The following is a 20,588-nucleotide window of genomic DNA, read 5'->3' as shown; positions in this document are numbered from 1 at the left end:
CCACTTTCTCCAAATAAAGTAACATGAAAACAATCTTCAGCATCTTTAGATAATAAAAGCCGGTGCAATGAATATGTTTTCAAACCCATGTCTGGAAAACACGCAGACTGGAAAGTCACATAACTTTTAATGGGATGTGTGTGTACTTTCTACAGAGTTATCCCCTCTAGTACCTTGAGGATGGCTTTTTAATTTTGCTGGGTTTGAGTCCCATATTCAGTTTTAATGCTGCGAAAGGCACGACCACTGAGAAACGAATGACTGTGTCTGTCATATCTCTCAAAGGCCGAATTCTTTGTCTCTTGCCCTTGTGCAGAAGACAGAAGTATTTCAGCAGTAACCATTAGGGGCTCTAAGTATTGCTCTGTGTAACGCTGCCCTCCACACGCACCCATCTTGGCTTCAGCATTTGATTCTTCTAACTATCCGTGCTCTGTCCCTCTTGGAATAAGTAAATAACAAAGTCAAAGAAAGAGAAAACTCTGACATTTAGACGACATTAAAATATTTTTTTTCAAGACTGCTTTGGAAGCATTTAATTCCAAAATAAAGGTGAATAAATTGATAGGATGCTGAATTTTTTTTCCAAGATATTTGTTATATACAGCCTTTTGCAGCTTATATATCACTTCTAAAAACATTTGTGTACTTCTGGTGTGCACAGTCTAGTTATATTAATTGTGTTGAGACAAAATTCAGGATCTGCAAAACATTATTTATTGGTTCTCTTTCTTTTTATAGACGATAAAGACTGGACTTACAATGGTCGGGAAAGTAGTTACGCAGCTGACAGGGACGCTGCCTTCAGGAGCAACTGAAGAAGAAATTTTAGCTCATAGCAACATTCGTCGAAGTCCTCTGGTGCCTGGAATCATCACTATCATTGATACAGAAACAGTTGCGGAAGGGCAGGTAATACAGTTTGCACAGAAACAGAATGTGCATTTGTTTTCACGAAAGTCTCAGGAAAATGTATTTTATGCTTTTGAAAATGAAAAATAGATGAGGTTTTTGCTAGGTCAAAAACTTTTACAGATACACCCAGCTGTGATGAAGTCCTATTTGGGACTGAAATTAAGCCAAAATATATATTGTCCTTAGAACATATTTATGTGACACTTTGATGAGATCAAGTGTGAAGTGTCACATTTTGTCTCTCTAACACTTGTTCATAATTGACATTGATTTATGCTGATCAGTTGAAATGTGTATGTAGCCTGATTATATTTATTAACATATAATGTGGCAGGAAAATGTGATTGCTTAAAAATACGCTGAATTGTTGAATTCCAGTTTAAAAAAGATGACGAGTGAAGGTGGATATTAAGTATAAAAGCTTATAATTTTACACAAATTTCAAAACTAAAATGTAATCAAGCATGATGCTGTTTTGTGAGGTATATGTATTGTTTTCCTAGTAATGTACAGTATGGTGCGTCAGGCAAAATCATTTGTTAAAAAATCCATACCGTTATCAGACTAACTTTAAATTGGTGTTTTGTACTGTCTTTATGACAGAGAAGATAGCCATGGCTTTTTTGTCTGGTTCTATCAATCATTTCATTTTTCGGTGTCTGCTCCTGGAATCAGTGTTTGTGCAGGACTCCCATACACTTCATTATTTTGGACTTGTTTTGGAAAACAATTTATTGAATTTAAAAAAGAAAAAACAATTTCTTTTTTCTTGTTTTCCCCTATCTTTGTCCTGCTTATTGTGGGTAAGTTAGTAACATATTAATGACAAATCAGTAGTCAAGTTACTTTCTTTTCTTGCCTGTGAGGAAAAGAAAATGTTTACTTGAAAACAAACAAACCACACAAAACCCCTGGCATGCTCTTTGAGCTGTGGCTGTTCCTAGAGAATTCAAGTTGGAAGTACCTAGCCAAGTAATGTTACATTGAAAGGGGATTGTTCATAGAACATTATAGTCCTTTTCTTGCAAAATTAAAATAAAATTTAAAAAAAAAAAGAGAATGGAAAAAGAATGTATTTTACTTAAGATCTTAGAGTCAGGTCTTAAAATAAGTCTGTTGACCTTTGGGGTTTGTTTTTGTTTCCTGGAAAAAAGGGTCTTTGGGCTCTTTGTATGCTGCCAGAAAAAAAAAAGAAAAAAAGAAAAAAAAGAAAAATTTAGCTTCATAAATTTCTCATGAAGCCTTGTTTAATGCGGTCATTATTTCTGATGGTCATTGTCTGTGCTTTGATTCTTCTGCATAGGCCTAGGGGAAAAAAAATGATATATCTTAGGTTTTTAAGTCTTGTTATATATGATTTAGAGGTTTTATGAACTTGTCCTCTGACCTTAACAATAGTAGGGAGCTATCAAGCCTAAAGGGCACTGTGGAAAAGTAGTTGTAATAATGATAACGCTTGCCTTGTCCAAATACTGCTGCTGTAACATAAATAAGCCATCGGTTCTAGTAAAATAATTTTTGTCTTGAATCTCCAGGGAAGGAGGCTCTTAGTTAGATATCCTAATTGTGTGTCTTCCATTCATATTTTTGTGATCTGAAGTCTTAAAATGCGATTGAATTAATAATTTATTTTCAGTGCTGAGACTTGCTTTCAGAATTAACATTATATTTTTTGCCAGGGAAAAATAAAATAATCTTACTTTTGCAGTGTTAGGTTTTCATGGTACAGAAGACTTTTTAACATCCTTTTCCTACTAGAACGTGCATCTAGCAAAAAGGAGTTTGATTAAAACTAAATACATTTTGTACGTGGTGTAACTAAAAACTGTCATTCAACACTGCCCCAGTAAAGAACCTTCTAACGTGAGGGGCGTCGTGTGTGCTCGCAATCCCCACCGAGTTCCCGTCCACCACTCCAGCTGTAGTTTCCTTGCCAGGTGGAAACGTAAGTTTTTGTGCAGACAGCTTCATTTGAACGTGGTAGATTCTGATTTTGGCAGTTGTGTGCGTTGACTTGTCCCAAGGAGCCTGGCAGGGATGCTGTGCTCGTGCGCTGGCAGAAGCAGGCGAGCCTGCAAGAAATGGCGTGCTGCTGTTCAGATGGCACGTATTTGTGCTAGCTGGGTACTCCTGGCTAGTTCTTACAGCGTAGTTTAGTGAGGCTTCAGTTCAGGAAAGCGTTTTAGCAAGTCTGACCTTTAAACAATGTGAGTAGTCTCACTGAACTAAATGTGCTTGCTCATAGGCTTCAACATAAACTCGTGGTTAGGCATCGTGCTGATTTGAAATCTGTACGGCTGTTTGAGCTACATAGATTCTTCCTCATTGTATTAGTTCCTCAAATTATTTTACTCTGCTGTGGCAAATTGGTTTGCTGATAGTAGTCGTTCTACATTATTGCTGACACTTTGGTTGAAATAGAAGGGTGATTGAGCAGATTGAGTAATGCAGGTTCCAGCTTCAGCCCTCTTTTAGAGCAAGGAATTGCGGTACAGCAGCACAGCGCGTGCCTTGCGTAGTTCAGTCTCAGTTTTCTTGATGCTGTGTGGCAGTGATTGTTCTAAAGCTCTTGGTTTATCATCCCAGTTTTCAGATTCCAGGTGGGAAATGAGAGGTCTGGGTGGGTACAACGAAACACTTGGTGGCATTCCTGCTTCCTCCTGCGATGCAGATGCCAGTTTGGGGATCTTTCCTTGCTGCTGGATGGCTGCGCCCGTTACGAGCATCGGTCTTCCTAAACTGGCTGGGAAACCACGAGAAGCGGTAATGCCTACCAAGTGTTTTCTGGACTGAATTAACAGTCTGAAAGCCTTGCACCCCTTTCATCAGAGATTTGTCGAGCAACTCTGTAAATATATTTGTGCCTGCATAGTTTTTAGAGGTTGTCAGCCGAATCCTAACCGAGGGGAGTTTCAGCAGCAGAAAGGAGTTGTTATCATCAGTGGAATCCTAATGTGAAAGAAATACCTCACCTCCATCAAGTCAATAAAGATTTCTATCTACCTGCACAGCCTAACTTAAACTTTGGGTGTTGTAATGAGAGAAAACAATTTCCAAGTAATAAAATATATCTTTAAGATAACATATACTAAAAAAAAAAAAAAAAAGGAAGAAATCTGTTTTTTTAAAAGAGAAAGAAAATGGAAAAAGAAGGCAGTAAATCTAAGGCAAGCAAGCGTGTCCTTTTGAAAGAGAAATAAGCACTTTTCTCAGTGAGGGAGCAGGTGTGGGGTTTTTTTGTTTTTTTTTTTAAAATATATATAAAGGCTTGCAAAGTAATGATGCGTGTGCTTGTCCATTTCCTTTGAGCATAGCAACACAGGTTCTAAAGATGGAGTGAGCTGCTCTGTGCATGTGTAAGAACGCACAGATTTATCTGCCAGTAGGACGATTAAGGAACATGTTTGGGACCTGTGCCAGAAGGACTAACTACAGCTTTAAGTTTTCACTAATTTTTTTATTATATCTGCCATTTCAAAGATATCCGATGTAATGAATGCGAGATGGAACTCAGTGCGTTTCATGAAGCGTACAGTGCTACCGTGGCAGAGGTTGAAATGCTAGATTACCACTGAAAAATATACAATTAAAGACCAAAGAAATCTTCCAATGTAATCTCACAGGATTAAATCTGTAGGGAAAATATTTTTAATAAACCTCATGAATGTAGATACTGTAGTGAGATCTCATACCCAGCAGTTGTTTATATGATAGCTCCTACTTTCAAAATTGGTGGTACTTTAAGAAAATTTGAATTATGAAGTAATTAAATAAATGCAAAGGAATGTAGAATTATTGAAGTTGGCTGTCATGATATATTTGTAAAGGGAGTAAAAATAATTATAGAGATGCCCAAGTAACTTTGTGGTAAACCAAAATATGTTAACAAGGTTGTGTGCTTGTTTAAACTTCCTTCTAATGAAGTGTTAGCAAACTTTTCAGTTAGATGTAATGACTATTTATTTGAATCTGTTAATTAGTTGAAATGGATAAAGCTAAAGCTGTACAGATGTCCTCTTTTTCAGTAATTGGAATTAAATGTGTAAGACTTTAGTGGCCTGAGTTTTAAAGAAAAATTATTTTCTTTCGACCTTTGTTTCTGTATTCTTAATTAATTCATCAACTAGGCCACCCACGTGTAGTCTGCAATAATGACCTTTCTCAAAAGTCACCAGTTTTGTGACTGAATGTAAATCTGTTAAACATCTAACATTTAGTTGACAGAGAAATATGCGGTCATTTAAAAATACAAAACTGGATTCCTAATGCTTTTGATAGAGCGATGTGATTGATGAGATATCATTGTGTTGCTTTCACAGATCATCCAAAACACATGAAAATATTTGAGGAAATATTTTAAAAATAACTTATAAAAATAAGATAACATGTTGATCTTTTTATGTTTTAAAATGTGATTGGTGCTTTTTTCTGTTCCCTATTAACTTTTTATTGCATTAAAGAGGAATTTTCAGAAAAAAATGCAGACTGCTGCAGTTTCAAAAGTTCATTTTCATTTGGTAAGGAGTTGATAACAATTGAACCAAATAAAGATACTTATCGGGAACAAGAATTGTTGTGAAACTTCGGTCTAAAGCAAAGAGAAGCTAAAAGAATAAAAGCGTATTCAATGATAAAATTTTAACTACGTATGTAATTCCACTGGTCATTAACACCAGTGCTTTTAAGAACCAGTGCTTCATAAGAACAGCTTTCACAAAGGCTAATTTGATGTTCTAATGTTCATGTATTTGGCATCAATTTTCTTCACTTTTTATATCTACGTGTATTACAGAAGAATTCTTTATATGTATAAATATAAAGAGAGCAACAGGATTCCCTCAGAGCATAATACTGTCTGCCTTACTTTTATTAAAGGAGATCTGTTTTTTGTCAAGAAGACATTTTTGTCTCAGATAAATGGTTCAGGCTGAGCGCAAGGCTGTTTTGAGTTTATGCTGGATTCTATTAAAAGGAGTGCAGTAGTTAATGCCACAGATTTATCACTTTTAGCCCTTTTCCACTGATGTTTGACCTTAGCTATAAGTTGGGGGAGGCTAATTGGGGGGGTCGGCATGGAGGGGGCTGGTTTTTGTGCATACGAACTGGAGCGAACACTGCACTAACTTCAGCTATTTAAATCAACAGAGATCTTAATAAGTGTACATGCGAAGATATCTCTATTATATAATATTCATATTTCTAAATATTGCCAAACCTATTTGTTTTTATGATGATGGGATTATTCTTTCTTAATTTTATTAAGAGTAGGACCTGCTTGATTAGATTTGTGTCCATTTTTATTTGTGTTACTTTCATGTTTTATTTAAAAACATGTCTCCACTGGGATAAGCGGTGTAATTTACCTTTAAAGATTAAAATAATTGAAGTCATAATTACTAGTGGCTTCTGTTCAGCAGTATGGAAAATACAACGAATGAAGAAAAATATGGCATAGGAGAAAAAAGCTTTGGCTTCAGCTATCTCTTGCCCTCAAAGCAAACGCTGTTTTCTGATAGTAGACATAATGATCCCCTAGGTGTTTTGTCTGTTTGTCTTTTAGAGTAAGATAAAGAGGACTTGATTCATCTTCGATCAACTACAGCGTCCTGTTGAACTTTAATAGGGCTGGCTTGAGGGAGGTGCAGCATTGGCTCAGCACGTCCAGCTACGGACTCTGGCTGGGCAGCTTTCCTGAAAATCCTGTTGCAGCTCCCTGGATAAGATGCTACTTGGGCACCAGAAACAGGCTGAGTGCTCATTTACAAGGCCATCTCGGTAGAAGACCCTTCGTGCTTGTTTCTTGTTGGTTGGTTGTTTTCAATATGGTGTTTTTATTTGTAGTGGTGGGGAATTCTGCAGGGAAGATACTTGAGCATCCCTATGAACCTCAGCGGCTATGCAATTATAAGAGCAATGCTGAGATTTATGAACCCTTTTCAATGAGAGACTTTGTAAGGTCTTTTAATAGTGGAGTGGTTGGAGGCCACTACCTTGGAGAATGAAACCTATTTGGGGTGAAAAAAATTGCAGTCTCGGAATTGCTGTGGGCTTTGTACGCTCTTGTGCGTTGGGACGCTGAATGAGCTGCTCCCTTCGAGCTTTTTGACAGCACTTGCATGCGTTATTAGGCAATTCGTACCACTGTTTTGACTTCCAAGAAAAACTTCCAACTCTGCTCTTTTCAGTGGTAAGAAACCATGAACTGGCCGAAAGGAACTGGTTGTACAATGTCAGTGTTGATTTATTGTGCCATTGCTTAGCCTACAGACATCGTTCTCTCCAGCACTTTTGCAAGTAGCATCTTCCCCTTCAGCCTTTGCAAGAAGTGGTTTCTAAAATTTGTGAAGCCTGTGTGGTGGAGGCCTTGAATACTTCTTCGTGATTGTACAGCTCTGGTCCTCATTCTTGTCTGCATGGAATCTGTGCTATTTGATCTATCCGAATTTATATAAACCCTGTTGTACTGAGGCAGTTAGATCCATTTAAAGATCTCTAATACGTAAAATAATGTATTCCAGTATAAAGCATCTGTCCTTCTCCATTTTGTGCTCCTTAAGTTATATATAATGATGACTATACTATGACTTTAAAGTTATGCAAGCTCTAAATTGGGATGTGAACGAGGCTTTTCGTGGCAGGTTTGGAAGGGACATTTCCAAAGAGGTTCTTCTTTGGTTGATGATGTAAAGTCAACTGCTGTAATTCCTTCAATTTATTCCCCCCCACCCTTTGTAGTGTTGAAATTGTAAAAAGTGATGTATGTTTTCCCCAGCTATCCACTGCAAAAGTGCAGGGAAAGGACGTGACAACTCTTGCAGTGCAGCTTGAAGATTTAAATACAAGTTAGTGATTTTTTTAAAAAGTACTTTCCTTCTCTGTTCCACAAGGATTTATTTTTTCATGTTGATTTTAAAAAGATGAGGAACGTTTTTTCAACGTCATCTTACCTTGCACAAGCAAGTGTGTTTCCATGAGCGTGTTTCAGGAGCGAGTCTTTCCATTCTGTGGCCACGGTGGGCAGGGAGTGACAGATCTTGGATGCCAAGGAAGGAGGTGGTGTGGCACCATCACAGCCTGGGTTTCAGATTCCTCACTACCCAAGGATTTCCAAATTTTTGAGTAATGAAGGTGCTTTTGTATCTTTTTTAACTTTTATTTTTTACTTGGCTAATGCTAGAGACTAAAATATTTTAGTTTGAGTTTGAAAGCTCTGCATGAGCCAGGCTTGGTGGCTGGTGAGGGTTTCCAGGATCCACAAGCTCACATGGCTTTTCATTCTTTCTTGATTGGACGTTATGCTGTTAAGTTCTTCTTCCTTATATTTCTGTCACAAACAATGGAATTGTATAACAGCCAAAATAAGGACTGGTTTGCTACACCTGAAAATCTGCTTTTACAGTGAAAAATTAAGATTTTTTTTTTTTTAAAAAAAACACCTTGTTTTAAACACAGAAGGTGTTTTTCCAGGAAGATAATTTTAAGCAGCGATTGGAAAAAAAAAAAAAAAACAAACCCCACAACAAAACCAACCAAACAAACAAAAACAAAAAACAAAAACCCCAACATTCTAAAGCCTGGAATCAACATAGCATACAAATAATAGATTTGGGCCTTATTGTATTCTCAAATTGGTATGTCTGAGGTGTTTCACAATTTTTAATGTTGTGAAATTTTTGCTTTGTATCATATTTCCAGAGGAAAAATATTTAAAGGTCGTCTTACCATCCAGAGTGTTCCTTGTCTGTTGAATAGGGTTTTTATGGTGCAGGGATGATAACAGTGGTACATTTATCATTAGTTTAATTAAAAAAAAAAAGGGGCAAAAAAAAAAAAGCCATGCTGAATTCCAGTTTACAGTCTGTAGAAGATGATGCATGTGAAATATGCTATATAACTGTTTTTAGCAATGATTTAGAGACTGTTGATACTCACACATTTCTAGATTAAATATTTTTGTTTAACAAACTAGATTTAAAAAACCCTTCTATTTCTTTTGTAAAGCTGGTTTATGATGCTACTTTATCATTAGCATGTATCTTTAATTAGAACAAAATGTTTAGGATAAGACCAAGATACCTAAAAGTGGAAGCTGTGAAAAGATGATGTATAGGAGTTATTTAGTGCAGTTTATATAGGCTGAGAAAAGAACACTGTTTCTTTGAAAAGCTCTTAGGAAGATCTCCAGACCCTTTGGTTAGTGGTTCTGGAATAAGCACGAAATGCTGACAACGGAAAGCAAAACCATAATTGTGCTTATGTGACAGTGCCAAGTAATTTGAACATTTAAAGTAAGTCAGGCGCAGGCCTCTTCATCCATATTACGTGACTTCTTTAAACATTTAAAGATGATTTCTCTTTTTGAAGCATAAAAATATCTTCAAATTATTCTGATATCTGTTAGGAATAGGAAGTATTAAAAACCTTTCAGATTATTTTGGAAGCGGCAGACAAATTATTCTGAACTCGAAATGGGAAATTTTGCACTATCTTATTAAGAAGGTGGTTTTTGCTTACCACAGAAACCCTTTTATTAAGTCCTTTTCTGACAGATCTTTCTCACTGTTTTACTTAATTTAGTCTTTAACATGATGTAACCAAGGAATAAAATACTTTTACAGCTCTTGCATATGTTTTGTCCACACATCTTTCGGTTCTCGTCTCTATATCTGAGAATATCTCTTCCTTTTCGTACTATTAGACATTGGTAATCCTGCGTCCTTTTGGAGGTCCTTCTGTGTGGCTTCCCAGTCACCTTTGGTTGTGACTGGCCCGAGTAGTTTTATCAACTTCAAATAGCCTTTGGTTTGAAAACCCAAAAGCTCATCCTTTGTCCATTTCTCCAGATGATGTTGTGCAACTGAGATCTCAGTCCAGATACTTCCTCTCCCATTTAATTTCCCTTTGTGATGAAAACTCTCTCCTACCTTTAATTGCTTTTTTTTTTTTTCTTCACAAGAAGGTATTTTACAACAGCGTGATTTTTTTAAGGGGTTTTGATTAACAACCTTTGCAATACTGTTATTTAATGTCCATCAAGGCAATTTCAAGATGGAGAACATTCTTATTAGCTGCATGCTTTGCAATGCAGCCGCTTTCATACGCGCTCCTAGTCCTTGGCATTTCTTGCGTCCTTTGGAAATCCAGAGACCTCAAGTCCGGCACCACTTAGTAGCAGGATGAAGCTGTAGTGTTCCTGTGCAACTGGTGGAAACCAAACCTGCTTTCTTTGACTGGGTTTTTGGTCCGTTTTTCCACTCGTTTGCCATGTATAATTTGAATCCTCCCAAACAGAATACCGATTTATGTAACTGTTAAATATTCCCTTTTCTTTGCAAGACTCTGTTACCTCTTGTTTTTCATTCCGTTATGTGATTTTTCTTTGTTATTGCTTAGCGAAAATCACGTGTTGTTTACAGTTCAAGAACTGTGTGTGCTCTTCAGCGTAATTATACCGATGCTCGTTACGTTAGTCCAACTGCACGCTGCTGCTGGCTCTGGTGGAATGAGAGCTCCTGTCCACGGGATGCTGAATGAGCAGGAGAGCTCCGGTCACAAATTTCGGAGTAATAGACCCTCTTGGTTGTAGACCTACAAAGAGGTCGCAGCCCTTGCTTCGGCCAGCGGCAATGGAAACCTTAAATGTAAATTCCTGGGCACTGCATGCAGACTTCTTTTGTAATAAGCTTGTATGCAGCCAAACAGTAATATTTTTTCCATTTTGTCTTATTTGAATAGGATAAATAAATAAAGAATCCAGGTATAAAGTGCACAATCCTTTCGAGTTAATAACAGGTTATTGCGAGCATGTCTCATGTCTCTATCTGAAAAAAATACAGCAGATTGTGTTTGGTTCACACACAGTTATATTTCTAATTCATACCACTGTGTATGTCTTATAAAACAATTCCTGTATCAGTAAGTTGGTATTTTCTCTTAGGTGTATTTTTATTTCCTAACCTTCGTCTGTATTAATATTATGCAGGTACTCGTCAGCGAGGACTCCGATAGCGATGGCATTGTGGCCCACTTCCCTGCACATGAAAAGCCCATTTGCTGCATGGCTTTTAACCCGAGCGGTAAGTTGTTTTACCATTTTAATGTGATAGTTGGAAACAAGATGAAGACAATAAATTATCATAAATACGTGCTCCCTTGCTTTGGAGGAATTGCAAATACCATTGTGCTATGCGCAAATATCTTCCCGCTGCTACTAGGACTTTTGACCCTCTCTGAGTTGAATGTGTCATACGCTGGTTAATTAGTTTTTTCTGGAAATTTCAAACTTAAGCAACTGTTACACTGTGGTATATGTGAGAAGGTTCAGTCTACCACTTCAGATGTAGCAGAAGTACTAAGGAATTATTTTCTTTTGGGTATCCTGCCAGCCCCAGCTACCCAGATGTTCTGATATGCAGGTATCCAGAAGATCAGCACATGTATTAAATTGTGCTCCTCCATAAATATGAAAATAACACGAATCGTTTCACTGGCACTGTTTTTTCAAGTAACTTACACTGCCATTATGTGTTTTGTTGATGAAGAGTTTGCAACTTTACCCTGTCTCCTGAGTGAAATCAACTGTAATCTGAAAATACTTTTAAGAAAAACTCCTCAGAAGTGCCTGTTCCTCTTCTTCCTCCCTATGAATGACCAATGTCTGTGGGCAGCAGACATAGCTACAAATCTTGTCTGTTAATAAGTCTTATTAATTTGACAATTAACATGTTTACTAGTCTATCTATAGACAGCCAAAAAAAGGGTTTGGTTGGTTGCAGTAGCTGTCAGTGAAATGGCCAGCGGATCAACAGCTTCCACTTCCCTAAATTAACGGTTTCTAAAATGTAGCCAATGCCATGAAGATCTTGAGGATGACGTCACATTTCAAAGAATAAAACTAAATGTCTGTCATTTATGTTTTCACTTTTAGTGACCAGTTGGTCTTATTCTGACATCCCATCTGTTCTGTCAGAACTCTTTAATAGTGGTGTGCAGTTCACAGCATTTTCACTGTGAGTTTTTGACATAAAAAACTGTATTCTCATCTGGCTGAATTTTCTTCTGATACTTAAGAGAAATTTTTTTTTTTCTGGATCTCTGTGCATTTCACTGGGAATCAACTATGCGGATTCCAGAATAGTAATATTTTTGCTTTGTATTCTGGTAGAAATGTAATACCTAGAGTTGAGCAATGCTAATTAAGTGAAATAAATGCAGCTGCTTAAATTGGAATGCTTTATAGATATTAATTAAATGCCTTCTTAAGACAATTTTTATGCCTGTATAAATTTAAGGGAAACAGAATGTTTATGCAAAAGATAATGAACTTGTTATTTTTTAAAGTGAAGGCTATATGTGCATATTTTTGGATTATAATCAAGTTCTTTTGGTTTGCTCAGGTACTGAAATTACAATCCTTTGTATGCGATTTAGCAGACCGTTACCTTAGCTCTGACGGTGCAGTAAGATATTTAATGGCAAAACGCTTATTCTAATTGGTGATATTTTGGACTGATTGCAAATTAGGTCACGTTCCGAGATATTTGCAGGAGGGATGATTCCCAGCAAGGTATTGAATCATTCCGCATGTTCTGTACAGAGCAACATCAAAACAGTTTGAAACTGTGACCTAGCTGCCTACAGTATGAAAGCAGCACTTAACACAGGGTTCTGTATTCTTCAGTTAACATCAAGGCAGAATTTCGTTTGAAGCCAGTGTTGTAAGTAGCATCATCTTAATCCGTTATATAGTGATACAATGCCAATCAAGCTGATCTCATTACAAAGTGGACCAAAACAAGAGATGGCTTTTGATACTGTCTTCAGTAAAGACTGAAAAAAAGTGGAAAACCACTTTACTGTGTAGGGATGCTGCACCAGAACATAGCAACTGCAAAATTCTGCTACAAAGGCAATCGGGGAACACGGATCTGTTTCAGTGAAGTATTTTATTCTCTATGGCTGATCAAATCGCTTAGTTTCATCGTGTCACATCCCACAAGCTCCTCAGGTATTCAGGTCTGTAAAAACATAGAGGATTGTGTTTGAAAGAAATCTGAAAGCAAGCCACCACTGAAGGTCAGTGGATATGGAAGGTGGATGTATATGATTTCTGTGTAGTAAACTAGTAGAACAGTGCCCCAGTCACTTTAAGCTGTATTTTGAAGGTATCAGTTGCCAGTAAGATACATTTTTTGAGTTTCTGCTGTTCATGTTTTCATACTGAACAAGGTGCTTGCTAGGGAGAAGTTAATTGTGATAAAATAGCAGTACTGAATTTACGGGTATTGTTGTGAGAAGTAACTCCTGGGAAGGGGTAATATAGCGCTTCATTGTAGGATTATCAGAAAACAATCCAATGGCAAGGAAAGAGACTCGCTAATGTCAGTAAATGGCAGTCGTATTTTTCCCTAATCTATCTTTTTGAAATCAAGAAGAAATCCTTTTACTGCACTTATTGTGTCCAAGATATATTAAGTCATTATGGGCTGGACAATGACAGGACGCTTGCTGAGGAGGAGAGTGTCTTTTTGCTGGGTTTTGGGGTTTCTTTATTTGTTTTGCTGTGTTTTTGAGGCTTTGGGAGTTGTTTTTTCTTCCCAGCAAGCTAAATAATCTATTTATTTAGTTAGTTCTGAGCTGGGTTAGTTGATGACGAGAGCTTGTTGTACACACAGCCTTTTATATCAGCTGCGTTATAAGGGAAAATCGTGAAAGAACACGCAGGGGTGTTTCTGCATAGCATTTCATTCTGCTGGGTAGACATTTCTGTAGTGCCTTTTGCTGGCATTAGATCTACCTTTTGTTTAAATTTAAGACAAATTATGGAACTTTCTTCTTTTCTGTTTTTTGGGGTATTTGAAGAAAGCAGAAACTTGGCATACAGTTAGCTTTTTTTGGTATTAGATCTATGGCTACTCAGAAAACCTGGTTGAATAATAAAATAACAAACTTGAAATATCATTTCTGAGTACATTTAGGGGGCACCAGAAGGTTTTTTTTTAATGCTGCCTAGCACGTCCCTGTATACCTCTTCCAGATCCTTAGGTTAATAAAAACTTGCTTCCGAGTCGGTTGATTTTAGGGAGACTGTAAAAGTCTCAGTCTAAGACATAGAGCAAATCATGTTTAACATTAGAAAGAAAAAAAAGAAAAGAAAAAAACACAACAGAAAAACAAACCATAAAGGAGAAAAACTGCAGTTCCTGGTAGTTTAGGTTTTCTCTGTGTTTTTTCCTGTCTACATCAAATTTTAGTTTTCATAAAAAGTTGTGATGGCTTACTGTGGAGAGTGGGTTGCTGGGCTTTTTGGGGGGGGTGGAGGGGAGTGAAGAGGAGGGGGGGGAGAGGTTGTACTACAGCTGAAAATTTGTGGCCAGGCATCTCATCCACAAAATCCCTTAGTCCTGTGGAATTTCTAAAAACCTGGTCCCTGCGTATATTGTTATTGCCTCTCTGCTCAACATTTTTCATTTTAATAGGTAAGATATGTAGTAGTTCAATAAAAGTGAAAAAGAACGGGTACTCCTTTGCCATTTGCTGCTGATTGAATCTTTGGGAAGCAGACATGAAATGCTAACTTGGTCCTTGTTCTAGTGGTAAAAATAAAACTTACGATGTGAGCCTCCTTAAGCCGTTCTCTTTGCCGGCTGTGTTGTCAGCTTTGGTGACAGAGTTTCTTCTGGCCAGTGGGCACACTTCTTCTGTAACGTTCTTGTTCTGCTTTGGGAAATGTGCTTAATAAACCCCATTCCAAGTTTCAGGTTCAAGTGACTTGGCACTGTTACTTGTTTTCTTTTTTCTTTTCTAATTGCTAGAATATGAGTATTTCACGTATAGTTTTCTTCCATAGGAAACCGACACAGTGTTTCTATCCGCTTTATTATATGCGGAAATCATGATTTATGTCTATAATGCCATATATGCCAGCAGTTGCTTTTGTGACTTACGTGAAGATAAGGTCCCTCCTCTGAAGCGCTCGTGTTTTGATTTATGTTTTTTTAGCCATCCATCCAATATTGAATAAATTAAATAAATACAGCAGTAATAATTTAGCATCGCCAAGTGCTATGGAAGAGATGCTGTGTATTAACAGGAAAAAGGGATCTGATTTTGCAGTATAATCACTTAATAAGCATCGCATACACATGGTATTTATTTCTTTTTTACCACAACCCCTTCCCATGAAGCGATGCTTGCACCACAGTACGCGGCAAGGATGCTCGCATGTAAGAGGAAGGAGCCGTGGGGCCCCGGTGCAGGTGATGACCAGCAATGGGCTCCTGCCAGCAGAGTAATTCATGCGGCTTGGGAACGGCCAGCGAGCCGGATGAATTTTGCAGGGAGCTGTGGCTGATAGACCGTAGGCTGGGCGCTGCGGATACAGCGTCCTTTGAGTAGCAGTCGCTGGATGTCTCTTGATTATAGTGCTGTTTCGCAGTTGATTGGGAAAATAATACTTCTTCAACCTAATCGAGAAGGATGCACGTCTAAGAAGAAAGTCACCTCTCTTAGGCATACAGAAATCATTGCGAGGGAAGCGAGCTGCCTTCTGAGAATATTTAGGTCGTATTTGAACACCCATCTGACCGTCTGTGCAAAGCAGCTGCCGCAGAACAGGATTGAGCACCGTGTCCACTCTTTCATTTCTGAACAAAGGAAGACGGCTTCTAACTTTAGGGAAGACTTTAAGCCTTTTATTAAAACTTTTCAAGATGAGAATAAATAATGCAAGGAAGTGAAGTAATATTAATAGACTGGGGACTTTATTAATGTACCTCTGGCATGTATATTGATGTAGTGGAAACAAGAGGCTTATACTTACAAAGAGACTCTAAGAACAGTTACTTTAATTCACTTATTAAATGAAAATCACATTAAGCTTTTGTGTGGATGCTTTTACTTAACGTTAACATTGGCTTGATTTATTTTAGCTTGAATATTCAGTTTTGGATGAATTGAAAGCCAACTTATTGTGGGCAGTGTCCAGACAAAAAATTCGTGCTGTTTACTAATTCACATTAGGCAATTTAGATCACTTTTTCAGACTGCATCTGTGTAGATACACTCCCAAACCTGTGCTTTGTATTTTTCCTGGTTATATTTTTTTCCTGAAGAAAATCTTGATACCTTTAGTTTGGTTCCAGGAACAAGGCCTGTCTTTATAGGATTACAATCAATACACCTTGGCCCCACAAAAATAATCTAGGATGTTGTTAGCTACACTGAGTTGCAGACATCACCTGCATAATTTCCTTTTTTTTTTTTGATGAACATATATACTCTGATAATGGTTTTTGCAGGACAATGCAGCCTTCCGCCGTTCTTGGAATGGTGATTTGGCCTTTTCCGTGCTATAAATGTAAGATATTTAGAAATGTCAGTTATGTACAACCAGTAAGAATCTTCTCTTATGTAATGTAAAACAGCAGTATTGACACTGAGGTGTGTACTTATTATGAATGAATTTTTACCATAATTAAAATGTAGCCAGGATAAAAAATTTTGGTAAATATTTTCTTGGTTATTAAGATGTTATTCTGTCAATGCAACATTATGCAAGAATTTGTCATTAGGAGGCTTTAAACCTTGATATGTAGACTATATATATATATATTTTATATATATTTCTATATTAAAAAAGCCAGGTACAAGCCATTTGCAGAATGTCATAGTCATTGTAGTGTCGCAGAAGAATCCTATCTGCTACATAATGTAAATTGACAAGAGTTAATTATGTAAACTCTGGATGAAGGTGCCCTGGACTAAATTTGGGAAGTTCCCAAAAGGAAGGAATACACCATAGGGTAGATGCTTCCAGAAAAGCCTCCGCGCTTTTAACGTGTTGGTGATAGCCTGCCAGGAATGTCAGTGTAAGCAGGGTCTGATGTGGGGAGAGGGAAGGGAAAGGAGTAAATGTTACCAGTTAGAATCAGTTTCTCAGTGGTCCAAACTGGGTTAGTCTAGAGAGCGTCTAGACTGGAGACTGAAGGAACCGTACAAACATCCTCGCTTTTCATTATGTTGTTTTACTAGACGCTGTGATTTAGAAAGGAGGAAAAAACCTCACCAATTCGGATGTCAGCCGTAGTCCATTAAAACTAATTCACTTTGTTCCCTCTTCCACGTAGACCCAGCGATGATTGCTAGTCACTCTGTTAAAGGCAGTAAATACTCTGGGCTACACAGACCTCTGGCATGATCTGTTATGGAAACTTCTGTGTACGCCTTCATTCAAATACTTTGGTTTATTGCTATTCCTTTTAATATTGGTCCAAAGTATTCACTGTTTTACTTTCATGTAAGGTCTTGAGACTCCAGCAAAGTTGCGGATGCAAACATCCTGAACTGAGATGGTACTGAGAAGTAAGGCTGCGATGTGATTTGGGAGGCATTAGGTCTGCTTCCTCTTTTTTTTTATTTATTTATTTTTTTCCTTTGGTAAGGCATTTCAATATAAAACCCTAAGGGTATATGTTATTTGAAAGCTGAATTTCCACATGTTTAAAAGAAGTGGTTATTGATTTTTATTTTTTTTTTTAAAAATGAAAATATGCCCCCCACATGTCACGGAAACAAAGTGTTTAGTTTTGGAGGGCTGCGAGGTAGGATTTCTTATCTTCTCACATACCAAACCTTGAAAACTGAGAAGGGGAGGATCATTACATATTTGAAAAACACACCAATGTGCTGTATTTTTTTTCCCAGATAAAATTATCTGTATTTTCTTCCATACGTAAGGAATATATTCAAAAATAAATTGAAAATTGTGTTTTTCTTACTGTTATAATTTTTAATCATCTGACTCTTTATTTGTATCTACAATTTTAAAAAAGTATGTGGCCTCTTTTCCCTTTTCTAAATGAATTTCTTTCAAGTATGTTCAGGTTCCTGATTACTTAATTAGTATTTGTAATCCTCTGCATTCTGGAAAAGTATTTTCATTGATTGTTATAAAGACATTAAAAAAAATAATACTTTTGTTTTTATGTATGAGTAAGTTTTGGGAAATCCATAGAATAGCGTAAGCTTTACGTTTCACTCCTCTGTATCTAGGTCTTTCATGTGATTTTTTTAATGCATAGTTTCTAAAACATTAATCATCTGGTCGCTGGATGTATTGAAATGGGCTCTGGACTGACACACGTATAAATATGTATTATACGTACACAAAAAAATTCTGTTCCTCTTGTGTGTGAGGAAGATTATGGAAAAATTATACAACTGCTATCCATCGCTAGTACGTGCTCTAATGAGAAACGAGCAGCAAATAGTTAGCCATTGTTTGCCGACCGCATCTCAAAGGAAAAGTTAAAAATACAGTAAAATTTACATGACGGAATAACACTGCAAAATGAACTCAAAAGAAAATACTGCTTGGTTGACTAGCTGGCATGCAAGCTGTGGTGTATGGCTTCTATTCATAGAAGTGAAATTAAAGGATGCAGTTAAACACAGTTGTGAAACGTCCAGTCCAACAGCTGCATTTAGTTTGTTTTTCAATTTCTCATTGCCTTTCTTGTTTATTAGCTGTGACTCTGAGGTCAGAATTAAAACAAATATTTTAATGGCAGCATTTATGATGTTGGCAGGGAGCGCTACGGCTTAGCCCGGCGAGTTGGACAAGACTCGATATGGGTGGTGTGAGGTAGTCCCTTCAGGCTTGAACCGGAGTCACGATTGGTGAGACTTTTCAAAGTATAACGTCTGTAAATCACACAACTGATAAGCATCGTGGAATCTGCTTTTTAGGTTTTTTAGCAAACTGGACGTGCTTAAAGGATCTTCGTTTTAGGAGGCCAGAAGGGAGGATCCTTTTATAGATTTGCACACGGTAAAAACTAACAGAATTCCTCTCTTCGTTTTGACAGATCTAAGGTATAAAGGCCTTTATGAACTGTGATAATTAAAACCAAACTGTGTGTAAATTATACGCGTCTATTCATACTACAGAAATTGTTATACATGCTTTTAAGAGTAATTTTAGAGTCTGTGGGGCTGTATTTTTACTTAAGTAAATTGTCTTTACTTCACCACATTTAAAAGCAAATTATAGACGTTTTATTTGTGCTGAAGCTGAGTATTAGTTGCTAAATACGTTGTTCTCCACACTTGTGCAAATTCTGTACAGTCATAGATAATACAATAAAAATAGAATCCAAGGAGGGAAATAAGATCAGAAATCAGTTCTAGACAGATAGGGTTTTTACCTTATATTTACCATTTCTATTAGCTAAATTTCATGATAAACTGTAAGTTTCCCCTCCACCCTCTAGGAAAATTTTATAGACATGCCAAGCTTAATTAAGTTTTCTAAACAGTGAAGCTAAAAGCATCAATCTTTTTTATTTTAACTTTTTATTTAAATGTGCAATGTATGGATTTTTAATGTATAGACATTTCTTACTAGTATTTCAAAGAAGGTAAAAAGGAAATTATTTGGATTTTGAAAGTTACATAGATCAAGGGTTTAATACACAGTGATAGAAGTTACAGAATTTCTTTTCACCTTCCTCCTAATACTCAGACTTTAAATGGTGCTGGGCTGTTAAATGTGACGGGAAACAGTTGGTTCAGCCGTCCAGTCTAGACCAGCTGCTCATCTCGCTTTAGCAAATGCTATCAACAGGCCTGGAAATAACCAAACCCCCTGGTTTTTAATTCTCTCTGTACCTTTTTTTTTTTTTTTAAGGCAAAAATACATTGCCTGCAGTGGTGTCTTTTGACTACAAAATGTGGCTCATGTCGGACAGAATTTTCGAGAAGATTAGCTGTAAAAGGAACTTATTTCTCAGTATTTGAGTCAGTGCTGTAGCCGACACATGCATTCTGTTTATTTGGTATGGTTTAGGGTCATAAAATTGGGATTTTCTAGGATTTATAGAAATATGAAGCACAAGGATGACTATTCTTTTTTAGCTTCACTTGAGTTATTGATTGGGCTAGATTTGACACAACAAATAACTGTGTGTTTTACCCAAAGGCTGCCTTTTCCTAGAGATACTGAAGGAGAAAAGGAAGCTGAATTGTGTATCAAGGCGTAACTAACAAATCACAATTTTTGCTTTCCATGTGTGAGATTTTGATTTGATTAAAAACAGTGAAGATATTGATACGACCAAGTTTTTAGATGGAAAGAATGTGTTTTGTGATTGTAAAACTTCTGTCTGTTGCCTAAGAAAGTGCTTTCTAGTTAAGGAGAGTTTTGTCACTCCATACCTCCATGTTCTCCAGCACTAAAGTTTTTAGCTAACAAATGTGTGACCAAACTTAGCTGGTTTCTTTTCATGTCTAAGAGAATATTTGATAATCAATTGTAGGTATTCCAATTAAAACCAAAATTTACTCTATGTCAAAACTGTTGATCATCGCACAGGTTAATCTGGGTTTTGGCAAGCTTTTTGTATGATATATGGATGATAGCTGTGGTTCGTAGGTTAAATTTTAGATGGTTGGTGACAGTTTTAATGAACGTTTTAAAGTCATATTCATTTTATTGTCTCTAACATAATTTCATTCCGTGCAATTCACTAGTTAATGGATAGTCTGTTCATTTAGCTAGTGCATGGGTCAATAAGTTTTTCTCCTCTCCCTGCAGAGGGGAGGAAGGGCCAGGTCCTCTCTTGCCTGCAAAGGAAGGTATGTTTTATATCATTTCCTTGCCCTGACGTACACGT

General features: G+C 37.0%; 1 protein-coding gene across 13 annotated transcripts in view; it reads left to right on the top strand.

Annotated features, from left to right (window-relative positions):
• BCAS3 (BCAS3 microtubule associated cell migration factor) overlaps positions 1-20,588 on the top strand; it is a 366,627-nt gene that overhangs the window by 74,955 nt on the left and 271,084 nt on the right. For all 13 annotated transcript variants that reach the window (XR_008579901.1, XM_054847769.1, XM_054847770.1 and 10 more), the window contains exons 12-13: positions 742-912; positions 10,898-10,991. Coding sequence is in view for 12 of the 13 variants with exons in the window: in XM_054847769.1 (XP_054703744.1) it covers positions 742-912; positions 10,898-10,991 (265 nt within the window). In the remaining variant the exon portion in view is untranslated. The remainder of the gene's footprint in view (positions 1-741; positions 913-10,897; positions 10,992-20,588) is intronic.

The sequence above is a fragment of the Grus americana genome, chromosome 19 (assembly GCF_028858705.1).
Source record: "Grus americana isolate bGruAme1 chromosome 19, bGruAme1.mat, whole genome shotgun sequence".
NCBI classification, from domain to species: domain Eukaryota; kingdom Metazoa; phylum Chordata; class Aves; order Gruiformes; family Gruidae; genus Grus; species Grus americana.
The sequence above is the reverse complement of the archived record's forward strand: the minus strand, read 5'-3'. Positions and strand labels throughout refer to the sequence as shown.